This window comes from Rhinolophus ferrumequinum (genome assembly GCF_004115265.2).
Source record: "Rhinolophus ferrumequinum isolate MPI-CBG mRhiFer1 chromosome 5 unlocalized genomic scaffold, mRhiFer1_v1.p scaffold_110_arrow_ctg1, whole genome shotgun sequence".
Classification (NCBI taxonomy): Eukaryota; Metazoa; Chordata; class Mammalia; order Chiroptera; family Rhinolophidae; genus Rhinolophus; species Rhinolophus ferrumequinum.
The window spans coordinates 11,723,676-11,737,749 of record NW_022680355.1 but is presented as its reverse complement, the minus strand read 5'-3'; the positions used below and the strand labels follow the sequence as shown (position 1 = coordinate 11,737,749).

Below are 14,074 nucleotides of genomic sequence, written 5' to 3'. Positions count from 1 at the left end.
TGACATCCTGGAAGTAGAGAGGTGAGTTTGGGCATCATAATGGTTCAAGTGCGAAGCTCTTAGAGCCTAAGTGGGAGGGATTCATTTAGAAAACTTTGAGAGAAGAATTAATGGGCTTTGATATGAGGGAGAGGAGAGCATGGGGTCAAAACTAACTCAGGTTGAGTGGGAAGTACAGCCAATGGCTGAGACAGATTGGCCAGGAGGAGGCGACCTCAGGAAGGGGAGGGAGAGGACTTGGTAGGGTCAAGTCGTCCAAATGGGAATGGCCAGCAGACGGCTGTAGATGAGGGGCTGGGTTTCAGGGCTAGAGGTGGAAACTCGGTAGTGTCAAAAGGAAGCGTGATAAGTGATGAGAGAGGATGGAGTCCTGTACATGGTAAACCTTGACCCTAATCTGCACCCAGAGAGGAGGAAGAGGCAGCAAAGGCAGATCTGGTCTGGGAACCGCGTGGTAAGAGAGTTCAGGTAGTTTACCCAGGAGGTTTGGACTGGGGGTGCCCTCCAGTCTCGGTGCTCCCAATGCAGTTTAGGAGGCAGTCCTGAGGCGGGGGAGCACCTTCTCTCACAGGGGAGCAGTGAGAAGAGTCTTCTCGTCCTGTTCAGAAGTGGTATTCCCCAACTTTCTGTTTTCCCAGCAATAGGCTGGCTGTGCGCTCCCTTTCTGCCACTGCCAGGCAGGCTTGGAGAAGAAGAACTGTGCACTCAGGAGAAAGGAGAACCATCCTCTTGCTCCCTAGGGCCACATGGGGTCCTGAACTGCTCTCTCAGCTTGGGATATAATCCTGGTTCCCCTCTCTTCCCCTGAAATCAAGCCTGGGGCTTACCTGTTCCAGCTGCTGGTCCTATCATGCTTGTCATTTCAAATGCATATGTTCATTGACAGTTTTCATTCTTTTCCATGTCTTTTAAGGAAGTTCTGAATGTGTGAGGCTTCTTATTGACGTTGGGGCCAACCTGGAAGCACATGATTGCCATTTTGGGACCCCTCTGCACGTTGCCTGCGCCCGAGAGCATCTGGACTGTGTCAAAGTGCTGCTCAATGCAGGTGTGTTGTGTTTATAGTTGCTCTGTTCAGTGTAGGTGCATCAATGTGTATATGTGCACTGCTCAGTGCAGGTGTGTCGTGTTTACCAGCACCATATGCCAGCAGAGAGCTAGGTGGTAGAGTCAGACAGCCCAGGTTTGAAGCTGGCCCTTCTGTTTGCCAGCTGAAAATAGGGCCTCAGTTTCTATATCTATAAAACTGGAAAAATAAAACCTACTTTGCAGATTTGTTGGGAGGATTTGTGATAACGTTTCCACAGGACCCAGTGCATAGTAGTGCTCCACAAATGCCAATCATTATTTTTAGTGGCCACAGGGGACCATCCAATACCTGCCTAATAAGGTTGCTGTCGAAATCAGAAAGAGATGGGGATCCAGTGGAAAATGGGGTTGGCGGCATTTGGAATCCTAGTTGTTGTCGAGTTTTCTAAAAATGCTCAGGATACTTCCGGTCAAGATGACGGAGCAGGTAAATGCTGTGTTCACTTCCTTCCATGACCACATCAAAGTCACAACTAAATTACAGAATAGCCATCACTGAGAACCACCTGAAGACTAGCTGAACAGAACTCCTATAACTAGGGAGATAAAAAGGAAGCCACGGTGAGACTAGTAAGAGGGGTGGAGATGCTGAACAGGTGGGTCCCACACCCGTGTGTAGCGGTTAAGAGTCAGGAGAGATGTCTTGGCTATGGAGGTCCCCCCTGAGGAGCGAGGGGTCCTAGCCCCACATCAGGCACCTCAGCCCAGGCCTCCAGTGCTGGGAAGAGGAGACCCCATAACATCTGGCTGTGAAAACCAGCAGGGACTCCGTCCAGGTGAGATGGAGAGCTGCAGGTGACAGAGGTGCTCCTCTTGAGGGGCCTGCCCACAGACTCACTCGCTCACAGACTCACTCGCCCCGGGCTCCAATGCCAGGGTGGCAGCTTGAAGAGTGCCAGGGACATACCCGGAGCTGAACTGACTGGCTTTAGGGTGAGCGATAGAGGGGAAGGGGTTGGGGAAGGTGTTGGGGCAGCTCTCTCCGAGGACGGAAGTGCTGGCAGGCGCCATTGTGCCTTTGTTGAGCCCTCCTCCCACCCAACCAGCAGGTGCCAAATCTGAGTTCTCCATTAACCTAGCTATCACCTCTCTCCCTGCCTTGGTGAATCCCTAAGACCCTGTCCCGCTCAACTCATGTGCCCAACCCAAGCTACTTCCAGGGGCTTTCCCACACAAATGGCCTGCCTCAGCTTGTGAGCTTGTGCTGTGGACTTTCCGAAAATCTCTGAAAGGTCCACAAACCCCAAACAAGCAGTGTCTCACCTTGGCATGCCCTGTACCTCTTACTAAGTGACCCCAAGCCTGGCATAAGTGGCTACCGGTCTCAACTTGCATTGTAACGCCCATCAGGTGGCCCTAATCCTGGCATAAGCTGCAGCTAGAGTTGGCCTGGAACATAGCTTCAACTAAGTAGCCACAAACCTGACACAGGAGGCAGTTGGCCTCAGCTCACATTGTGGTGCCCACTAAGCGGTCCCAAGCCCAGCATAAGTGGCAGCCAGCCTCAATTCACAGGATAGCCTCTCCTAAATGCCGTGAAGCCCAGCACAAGTGGCAGCCAACCACAGGTCACTTTGTAGCTCCCACTAGGTGGTCCCAAGCCAGGCACAAATGATGGCTGACCTTGGCCTGCACCAGAGCCCATTCCAAGAGACTCCAGAACCAATATACCTGGTAATCAGCATCAGACCACACCAGGGCACTACCCAACCAGCTCCACAAACGACATACCTGAAGGGCGGACTCAGCTGGCACTATAGCCTCGCTAAAGAGACTCCCACTCCATAGGTAGGTCACCCCTACATAAGCTTGTCTGTTGTAGTCACCACCAGTCCTCACAACCAGTCAGTCTGAGGGTCAAATCCATACACTGACATGCCAACAGCAATCAAGGCTCAATTACAACAGGAGGGCACACACAACCCACATGGGCACAATCCTGGAGCACCTGGCCCTGGTGATCAGGGGGACTGTGCCACTGGGCCTCACAGGACAGTTGCTACCTAAGGCCACTCTGCCAAGACTGGGAGACATGGCAGACCTACTTAATACATAGAAACAAACTCAGGGAGGCAGCCAAAATGAGGAGACAAAGAAACATGTCCCACATGAAAGAACAGGACAAAACTCCAGAAGAAGAACTAAACAAAATGGAGGCAAGCAATCTACCAGATGTTGAGTTCAAAACACTGTTATAAGGCTACTCAATGAACTTAGGTGGAAGAGTAGATGAACTCAGTGAGAACTTCAAAAAAGAGATAGAAACCATAAAAAAGAACCAGCCAGAAATGAAGAATATAGTAACTGAACTGAAGAACACATTAAAGGGAATCAACAGTAAATTAGATGAAACAGAGAAGCCAATCAATGATCTGGAAGACAAGGTAGAGCAAAACACCTAATTGGAACTGCAAAAAAAGGGAAAAAAATGGGGCTAGTTTAAGGGACTTCTGGCATAACATCAGCCATAGTAACATTCGCATGATAGGGGTACCAGAAGGAGAAGAAAGAGAGAGAACAACTGAAAACCTATTTAAACAAACAATGGCTAAAACTTCCCTACCCTGTTGAAGGAGATAGACATACAAGCCCAGGAAGTGCAGACAATCCCAAATAAGATAAACCCACAGAGGCCCACACCGAGACACCTCAGAGAAAGGCAACACCATATGATTTCACTTATATGTGGAATCTTAAAAAAACAAAATAAATGAACAAACAAAACAGAAACAAATGAATGGTTGCCAGGGGATGGGTGAAAAAGATGAAGCGATTAAGAAGTACAAATTGTCAGTTATAAAAACAGTCACAAGGATATAAAGTACAGCACAGGGAATATAGCCAATAATATTGTAATAAGAATGTATGGTGTCAAATGGGTCCTAGACTGATCAGAATGATCAATTCATAAGTTATGCAAATGTCTAATCACTATGTTGTACACCTGAAGCTAATAATATTGTATGTCAACTGTAACTGAAAAAAAAAAATTTTAATTAAAAATTCTCAGGGTAGAGAGGCTCCCAAGGTGAAAAAAGCAAACAAAGAACAACCCAGCTTAGTGAAGGTTAGATTCAGGACTTGTCTACCACAGAGGTTTTACAATGCAAAGTGGGTATTGGCAAGGAGCTTTTACTGTGAACCCAACTTCAATATTTTTGTTGAGAGAAAAGTTTAGCTCATTCATTCTGGGTACAGCTTAGGATAAAAACAAAACTGTTCAGAAATAGAAAGCTTATGAATTCTCTTCATGAGATGGTCATTTGAGCTTAAGTTGTATGTAGTTTTCTATTAGTGTTATTCACTTTAAGGTGTCACTTTTAAGTCTTTTCAGTGAAAAAGATTCATTTTTTGTAAGGTAGGTCATGGAGGCAGTTTTTATTTTTTATACAATGATAAAATATCTAGATTAGAAACAGTCATAAGTCTTCCAGTCAAGTCACTCATCAGATGGTTGGATCCCATTTCTGTCAATCATTATTGTTGAGCTTTTCCCACCTTTCAGTGAATTCAGTAGTGGGCCTCTTCATCTTGCCTGTCTGCTGTGCAGGGAGTCCTTTGTGGAGTTATTGTTGTTCGATTAGTTGTAAATTCCAGGGGAGCTTTACAGAGGCTCACCTCATGCCGCCATTTTGATGACCGGCTGATTTTGAGCTTTTCAAATAAAGATTTTACAGTGCATCAACTCTATGCAGAGGGCCTGGTAGTATATATACGTGCTCAGCACACCTTCATTCCATGTTTTTAGTTCTTTTTGTTGTGGCTATGGGGGAAGGATCAAATTAGTGGTTTTAACCCCAACATCCTCTCTGAATTAGTTAGGACTTTATAGACGTGATTTTCCCTTTGTAAGTAATAGGAGACCAACTCCACCTGGGTGAGGGGACTGATTTCTTGGTTCAGATAACTGAAAAGATCAGACTAGAGCAAATTTCTGGGTCAGTTTGACCCAGGGGTTCAACAGTGTCACCAAGAACTCACGTTCTTTGAATTTTGCATTTCTGCTTTCCTCAGTGTTCACCTGACCATCTGCCATTTACCCAATGGGATAAAATGGCTGCAGCAGAGTTGGGCTGAAATCCAAATGCTTTATTTCTTGAGGTTTCTGATAGCTTTCTCGGAAGAGTGAAAAACTCTCTTCCCAGATGTCTCCCTCACACCTCCCATTATGTCCCATCTGCCTTAATTGGGTCACATGTCCAAACCTTATCCAGTCCCTTTGGCTAGACTCTGCCAAATTTTGATTGGCTCCAGCCTGGGTAGGAGCAGGGATAAACCCAACCGGGGTCCACACTGGAAGCTGGACATTAGGTCATCCTGCCCACCCCCATCCTAGACCACATCCCATACTGTAGGGTGGCAGTTCAGTGGGGTGGGTTGGAAAGGAGTGGGAGGGAGACCATAATGTCCATGACAGCCTGAAACAGGGGACCTGGTAGGTAGATTTCAAAGGGAGTTTCCATACTCCTGGCAAATTAAAAGAGGAATGGACAGAATTCTCTTGGGGAAAGCTCCCTATGTGTCGGTGTTACCATGTGATGTGGAGTGCCGCTGCGCTGTCAGCTCTAGCCTCAATCCTTGATTGCTATTCTAATCTCAAAACGGTCTCCTTCACATCCCTTCCTAGATTACATGGAGTCTTTTTCTTTTTTAAGAAAACTATTTTTTTTGTTGTAATTTGTTTCATTTCAGAACACTTTTTAAACAAAAAAACACAAAACAACCACAGGAAAAGTAGAGAGAAAAGGACAGCATATGGATTCTTTTTAAAACAACGATTCCCAATCGTTGAAAGCAACAGACTTCATCTCTAGGAAAACAATGCATGCTGGTGCGTTTGCACGTGACTTCAGAGGAGCCAGGCTGTGGGTGCCCTTAGGGGTGGATACGAAGGCTGTCGGTCTTTTGTAGGCAATGAGACCAAGTGGCTGAGGCGCACATAGTTTTTGCGGAGGAGGAGGACTGGGGAAGGGGAAAGTCCATTTATTGCGGTGGGGTAACTTTTAATCTCATCACCAACAATAAATGTTTAACTCTGCTGGAAGCGCTCGGAGGAGCTGATTGAACAGTGTTTGCATCCACCTTCCCAGCACAGTACTCGTCACACATTTCTCAGTTGTTGTATCAGCAGCACAGTACTGAGCTCTGCCCAGGAATTGCACAGGGGTCTTGGTGGTGCTAAGCTCGTGACAGCCCCTCCTTGTTTTTGCCGGCTAAGGTTCACTCTGAGTCCACTGCAATCCCACTGTGTTTTGAAATCAGGATTTTGATAATGAGCAGACTTTGACTCCTTGTCTCCGAAGCATGAAGTTGAGAATTTTTAATGCCCTGATGGCATTAACTGTTTCGCTGATGCTCATGCTGTCTCATTCTCTCTCCCACTTCGGTTCAAGGCACATTGTTGTCCTTAGTCCACACAAAGCCACTTTCCCCCTGCTTCTCCCGCCCCCTCTTCTTTCCTCTGGCCACCCCCCATCCCACCATTCTAATGTGTATCTGTTTTTGTAAGATACGCATTGTCACATTGTCAGTTGAGGAGGCATGTCTTTTTAATGGACATAAATGGCATATGTTATAGATCTGACTTGCTTTCCTGTTTTTCTACTCAGCCCTGTGTTTTCAGGACCCACCCATGTTGCCACGTTCCTCTGGTCTGTTGTTCCCATCTGCTGCAGACCATGCCAGCTTCCCTCTTAGTCACCACGCCTTTCATTACATCCAATCAAATGATGCCAAGAACACATTTTCAAAAGATACTGTTTTGTACCTCTTGGAAAGAGTAGTCACGCGGTCGAGGCCTTGTATACTGGGACCATGTTGAAAGGGATGGAAGGGAGGTGTGTTACTTCCCCTGTACCCGCTTCTCTGTTGCTAAAATAGAGATAATCTCTTTCGTTCCCTATTGGCAAGAATATTGCAAGAATTAATGACCGGAGAGAAAGCTACTTGGACTTTAGATTCTGTAGACTTTACAACTTATTTTTCATTACAAGTTTGTATTTAGCATTCAAATTCATATTTGCATTATGATTGCAACACTATATAATTTTTTATTCATATAGGCAAGCATTGGAAGAAAACCCCTGATGTGGCAGAGTGGTTAGACTGTAGGCAAAACGTTTCTTTCACTTAATGTGTTGCTTTTAAATATTATTTTTGTAATACACATCTGCCAAATTAAATACTTAGGGAATTTAGCTTTCTTCTGAATTGAGGGATTGTTTCCTGACCTGACTTCTGAGTTTGGCTGTGGGAAGAGTAGAGAACATATCTTCACTTGTCTTATCATGATGGAATGCTTGCTGTATTCTTAGAATCGTTCAGTGACCACAGTCATGAATATAGTTTTTATGTTCCACTAGGGAGTTGAAACTATTTTAAGTCAGAAATCAAAAAGCAGGATTTTTTGAGCAGTGGGACTAGAAGATCTAATAACCTTACGCTCTCTTATTTCCTCCTATTTTGACCCTCTAAGTTTACTATTACATGGTCACATGCTAGTGATCTGATTTTTTAAAACCCTGCTTTAATGACATTTTATGATTGTGATTTGCATCTATTATTTGGGGATAACTTCACTGCTCCTGGGCTATTTGCTTGACTTTTTTTTTTTCTTTCTTGACTTCTTTAAAATATTTCTCTCCAGGGGAACCCTCATGCATTGTTGGTGAGATTGTAAATTGATGCAACCACTATGGAAAACAATATGGGGGTTCCTCAAAAAATTAAAATAGAACTACCATGTGACCTAGCAATCCCTCCGGGTATTTATCTGAAGATATTGAAGACACTAATTCGAAAAGACATATGCACCCCTATTTTCACTGCAGCATTATTTACAATAGGCAAGATATGGACGTAACCTGAGTGTCCATGGATAGACATATGGATAAATAAAAAGTGGTACATTTATACAATGGGATATTACTCAGCCATAAAAAAGAATGAAATCTTGCCATTTGGGACAACATGGATGGACCTAGAGGGTATTGTGCTAAGTGAAATAAGTCAGACAGAGAAAGACAAATACCATATGAGCTCACGTATATGTGGAATCTAAAAAACAAATGCACAAACAAAACAGACTCATAGATAACAGAGAACATTTTGAGGGTGCTCAGATGGGAGGAGGGTTGGGAAGATGGGTGTAAAAGGGGAAGGGATTAAGAAATATAGATTGCCAGTTATAAAAATAGTCATGGGGATGTAAAGTACAGCATAGGGAATATATAGGGAATATAGTTAATAATATTGTAATAACTATGTACGGTGCCAGATGGGTACTAGACTTATCAGGGTGATCACTTCATAAGGTATATAAATGTCTAACCACTATTTACACACTGGAAACTAATATAATATTGTACGTCGTCAACCATAATTGAAAAAAGAAAAGTAGGGTTTCAGGCTTCAAAAGGTTCAAACCAGTGAATGTAGAAAACAGAAACAAAAAATCTTTTGTTCTATCCCCTTTATTACCTTCTTATCTACTTAGGAGCAGATTTCAAGGTAGTATTTTCTTAAAAAAAAACAAAATTCCAAAGCTTTAAGAAATCTCATTGTATAGAACCGTGATGGCCGTGCCTGAAGGATGACGTTGTACAGAAATCATGTTTTCATGAACCTGTATATATTTTTAGTGCATCTAACAGTGCTGTATTTTATCTACTTGTGCACGTCTTTCTGAACATTGACTATTATCATGGGAAAGAGGTAGATGGCTGGGCTACGAGACCTCATCTCTTACCTGAAGTTCAGGGTATTTGGAGAACAATCCCCTACCTCTTTTCCTTTCCAGCTGCCCTTTTGGAAAAATATTTATATTTAAGGAATATTCATCCGTTCATGCAACACACGTTTTTAGAGCCTGTCCTGTGCCATCCATGTGCCTGCATGGTCATGTTTGTGTGTGTGTGTGTGTGCATGTGCACGCGTGTGCGTGCCTGTGTGTGCGTGTCCATGGACAGGCTGCAGAGCCTGAGTAGCTCAGTCTGAGCTTCCAGTCTCAGGACCTATGGGCGCAGACTGCGTAGGGCATTAGGACTGCCTCTTACCTCACAGGGAAATTTTTGTTTTATTTTTGTTTTTCTATCTCTCCTTACATTTCTTTATTATTGCTACCTGTCCTTAGCTCTCTTGCTATAAGAAAAAGAAAGTAATTATTGCTTTTGGATTTTTGAAAAGGAATTTTGGAAAGGTTGTAGCAGAGTCTGTCTTGAGTTTGTTTCCTGGGTGGAGGTTGCTTTTGTATGCTGTGCTGGACAGAAAGGTACAAGCCGATGTTTCTCTCGATTCCGAGTTCTCTCCTTGGTGACTTTTGTTTCCGCTCTGGACGTGCAGGGGCCAATGTGAATGCAGCCAAGCTTCACGAGACAGCCCTTCATCACGCGGCCAAAGTGAAGAATGTGGACCTCATCGAGATGCTCATTGAGTTTGGAGGCAACATCTACGCGCGGGACAACCGGGGGAAGAAGCCGTCCGACTACACGTGGAGTAGCAGTGCCCCTGCCAAGTGCTTCGAGCACTACGAAAGTGAGGCTAGGCTCTTGTGGTTTGAATGACGCAACACAGTTTAAGATAGCACGGGAGACAGTGACGCAAGAAGCCCCGATCTGACAATATATCAGATCATTTATGAGTCTGGAAACAATGTCAGACTCAGTCCACGTGAGGCTGAAATCATAGAGGCAGGCTTCAGGAAACAAAGTACAAACAACCTGGCTAAAGACCAGATTTCTTCTTGGGGTACAATTTTTTAAATGCATTTCCTTAGAATTAGAATCCCAAGAGGCTCTCAAACACTTATCGGTTTAAAAATGAACTATTTATTCCAATTTTTGCCAGCCCTAACTACCCAACCAAAATCCATTATGAACTTAGGGACCAACTCCATCCATACCTGTCGGCTCAACATTTCCTGAAAGATGATGTTTCTTTTCCAAATAATTGGGGGGAGGAGGAGGGAGTAACATGGGAAAATGAATTTCACCAGTAACTTTTTCTTTTCTTTCAAAGAACTTTTTATTTCAAAAATTTTCATAAAGTGAGAATACTCTGGTTAATTTATATTTTTATCAAACACAGATCATTCTAAAAGGCAGGTCCTCGAAGCCAGGATCTGTTTTGCAAATGTTCCCGAGCCTCAGCTGCCAGGGGCCTCCAGGCATCTTCCATCTCTGGCCCTGGTTTGTCGCATTCCTGAGCCACTGCTCCGGGCTTCTGATCCTCTGTCACTAGGACAGGCATTGCATACTGTTTGTCTGCGGGAGCTGTTTTGTAATGTGTGTCAGTTCTGGGGGTCCCCCTGCCCCTGCGGCACTCAGTAGTGAGAACAGAGCCTGTGGCCTGGAACAGCAGCTGCTGGCAGCCAGCACCTGCCTGACACTAACCTTCACGCTGTCCCTCATTTGTGTGGAAGTTCGACAAACAAGCCTACTATTGTAGATTACTGCTTTGCGGACAAATCCTTGTGCTAGGTTATAACATTATGGGGGTGGGGGGAATCACGAAAAACAAAAAGAGCAAAATGCCACAAAACCCCCACAAAAATGAAATGTCCGTGGACATTTCATTTCTGGCTCTTGTTTCCTCTCCCAGGCTGCCCTTCCTGGTAGCCTTCTAGGGAAGGCATGCAGGGCACGTCCTGTTTCCAAAAAGGGAGGCATTTCCAGTCCCACCTGTGGTTGTTTCAGTCGAAGGATGTTAATCTATGTTCACCTCTGTTACACTAACATCACGTGCTTCCTGTTCCCTTTTTTTCAGAGACACCTCTGACACTGTCACAGCTCTGCAGGGTGAGCTTGAGGAGGGCCACCGGCGTCAGAGGGCTGGAGAAAATTGCCAAGTTGAACATCCCTTCTCGGCTCATCGATTACCTTTCCTACAACTGAGCTGCAGGCACCGGAGGCGGGAGCAGGCTGGTGGAATCCTAGCTGCTCGCCTTGCAAACGAGCAGCGTCATTTGCAAGGACAAACGAGCCCAGCGTCGTTTGTCTGAAGCCCTCGATTGCTATAGATAGTACAAAGTTCCCTGAGTCCCTGTTGGCCGTTCTGTTTCGTCTTCTCTGCAGGCTCTTGGAGAATATTTCCAAGGCATTGGGAAGGCACCACCGTGGCTTCTGCTGGGGACGTGGCCCTGTGCTGGCTCTCCTAGGACTTTGCTCTAACTCTGGTGTCCCCAGATGTCCAACTGTCCTCTTTTATTGACATTTCTCAGAGGGACTCTCAGGAAGGACTCTTCCGGGAGCACAAGGGAAGGCCAGGCAGGGCTGGGGGTCCAGGCCACTGTGGTTGATTTCCACAGGCCTGGGAGGCCCAGGAGCTCGGCACCATCTCTGGTCCAATCAGCACCAGAGTGGCCCTGGGGCTTCAAAAGGTAGAGCCTGTGCCTCGGGAAGCGAGATCCTGACCATGTGGCCCAGGATGGCTTCATTGGGGGCATCATCCTGCCACTTGGATGCTTTTTTCTGGAGTCATGGTGGGCACTTTCCAAGGCCTACCTGTGCCCAGGTGTACCCATCACTCAGGGGCTTTGTGTGGTTCTTGTGGGGGAAGGCTCAAGCTCTTCCTTCCCCCACAACCAGCACAGCGTTTCATAGGAAGTTTTCCTTCAGTTTTAGGTCTCAACTCTCAAAAAAGTTTATGTCGGGCATAAGAAACTTTTAGAAGATATATATAGGCTGTAGCATACATTTTGTTAATGAGTCTTTAAAACAAAAGGTAATGTGAAGGCATGTTAGCTCATGTGCCCATGAGCCATCATTTCCAATGTGAATGACTGGAAACACTGTAGAGATTATTTTTCATGTTTTTTGGGTTGCCAAATGAATTCTTTCCCACCCTAAATTTTGCCAGCTCCTTGAAGCTCTGAAATTGGTAGAATAGATTGCCAGCAGCCAGTGGATGCTATCAGCCACTGATTTATGCATTTTACAGGTACTTCTGGAACATCTATCACGCTTAAGGCGCTGCCTCGGTGCTTTGAACTGGGTAGGAATCAGACTCATTACCCAAGGCAAGGAAAAACAGTGTTTCACAATCTGTTCCTATAGTAACAGAAACAAGTAGTTCTATAAGTCATGAGATGAACTATTAAGTATATTCTGACTGCATTTGTCTGCCTACGATTGTTTTGTCATTAAACAAACAAACAAACCAAAAACCAGTGAATTAAACTAGGGGACTTTGCATAATAAGTTCAGGTATATTCGGTTTCTCAGAAACAGAAAAGGCACCACTTGTGAACACTGTTGTGGATCATGGCCAAAGCCAGTGTCCCCACAAATGTGGTCATCGCCACATTCTCCCAGGTCTGCCTCAGCCACCTTCTCCCAGAGTGTAATAGAATGAGCTCGAATTCTGCAAGGTAATGCCAAGTGTGCTACACGACCAGAGGTGTCTGTACAGAGCTACTTGGGTGTGGCCCGAGACCCGATGGAAAGTTTCATGCTGGCTGCCCAGGTATTTTCCATCTCACTGTTGGAGCCGTTGTTATGTCAATGAATGCTGAGAATAAGAGCCACTCCCATTTGGTTACAGTCTTAGGTACAAGTTCTGGGTAAATCAGTGTTTTTGTATGTGCTAGTAACAAGGAAAAAAAAAAAAAGCATTGCATTCTGCCCTTTTAACTTTGTAACAGAAACTTGCTTCTAGCAGCGAGCTGGCAACATTTCCACAAGCGGGTGTGCAGTGAAGAATCTGGCCCCGTCCTGGCAACTCAATAAAAGGTGTTGACTAGAGTCCATCTGTGTGTTCTTGTTGGGAGCAGGAACACTAGATGGCCTTCATCCTGTGTAAGTCCAAAGGGGCCGCTGTCATCTTCCCCATATTTTGCAAGGTCAAGTGAGGGAGCCGTGCCTGTCTCAGGCTGCCATCTTCCTGCCTTTCTCCTTGTCCCCTAATGCTGATTTCAGTGCCGCCTCATGTGGAGAGATACCTCCAAGGGATCAGATGCCTGAGATTTTAGGGCCTCCTGTACCTTTCTCCCCCAGCTTTATGGAGCTGTAATGGACAAATAACCCACCTGTACCCTTAGGAGGGGTGTGACTCTCCTCTCCTCCTCTGTGCCTGCGTCTCCCCAGCTGCAGAAGAGGGACACAAGGTCAGACTTTTCTCACTAAAAAGACGCTGATGATCAACTTCTGAATCTTACAGATGAGAAATGAGGCCCTGCTAGCCTCAGACGTTTTTTGAGGCTGAAATTAGGTGATTAAAAGATGCCTTGTGGGGCGGCTGGATGGCTGTTGATTAGAGTGCAAGGTCTTAACAACACATGGGCCAGGGAGCTGCGCCCTCCACAATAAACTGAAAAACAATGACATGACATGAAGCTGATGGGTCCTGGAAAAACACACTGTTCCCCAATATTCCCCAATTAAAAAAAAAAAAAAAGATGCCCTGTAAAGAATGAAGTGCTCCCTAAATGTAAACGTTATATGGTAATAACTGGACTATGGCCATGTTGGTGTTTGCAGATCTTATAGCTGTGTAATGACTCCCTTCTGACTTTGGGGTAGTACTACCTATTTCAGGAGGAATATATTCAGAAGACCTCTTCCTTTACATTTAAAAACCCAACATGCAGCCGACAGATTTAGAGAAGATACTTGCAACATAGATAACAAATGATTGGTAATCAAACTATGTAAAGATCTTCTATAAATCATTACGAAAAAAGATTAACAGCCTGATAGAAAAAAAACAAAAACAGGCCAAGACCATGAAGAAGAAAATGTACAAAAGAGGAAACTTCAAATGTCACCTGACAGGAAAGCATGGTCAGTCATGATCAGGGAAACACAAATTAGTGAAGATTTAATTCAAGAAAATTATACCATCACATACAATCAGCTTGAGGAACATTAACAGGTCTGACAGTTCCTTCGTGGTGGTGAACCACGTGGGCAAATGGGAACGCATACACTGCTAATGGGATATAAATTGATGTGTGCATTTTGGAGAGCTATTAGATGATAGCTAGTGCCAT

The 14,074-nt window shown here is 44.9% G+C and overlaps 1 protein-coding gene across 3 annotated transcripts in view; it reads left to right on the top strand.

Annotated features, from left to right (window-relative positions):
* Nucleotides 1-12,827, top strand: part of ASB13 (ankyrin repeat and SOCS box containing 13) — a 31,590-nt gene extending 18,763 nt beyond the window's left edge. For all 3 annotated transcript variants that reach the window (XM_033100741.1, XM_033100742.1, XM_033100744.1), the window contains 3 exons: nucleotides 914-1,048; nucleotides 9,430-9,621; nucleotides 10,852-12,827. In XM_033100741.1, the coding sequence (XP_032956632.1) occupies nucleotides 914-1,048; nucleotides 9,430-9,621; nucleotides 10,852-10,979 (455 nt within the window). In that variant the 3' untranslated portion in view covers nucleotides 10,980-12,827. The remainder of the gene's footprint in view (nucleotides 1-913; nucleotides 1,049-9,429; nucleotides 9,622-10,851) is intronic.
* The last annotated feature ends 1,247 nt before the right edge of the window (nucleotides 12,828-14,074 follow it).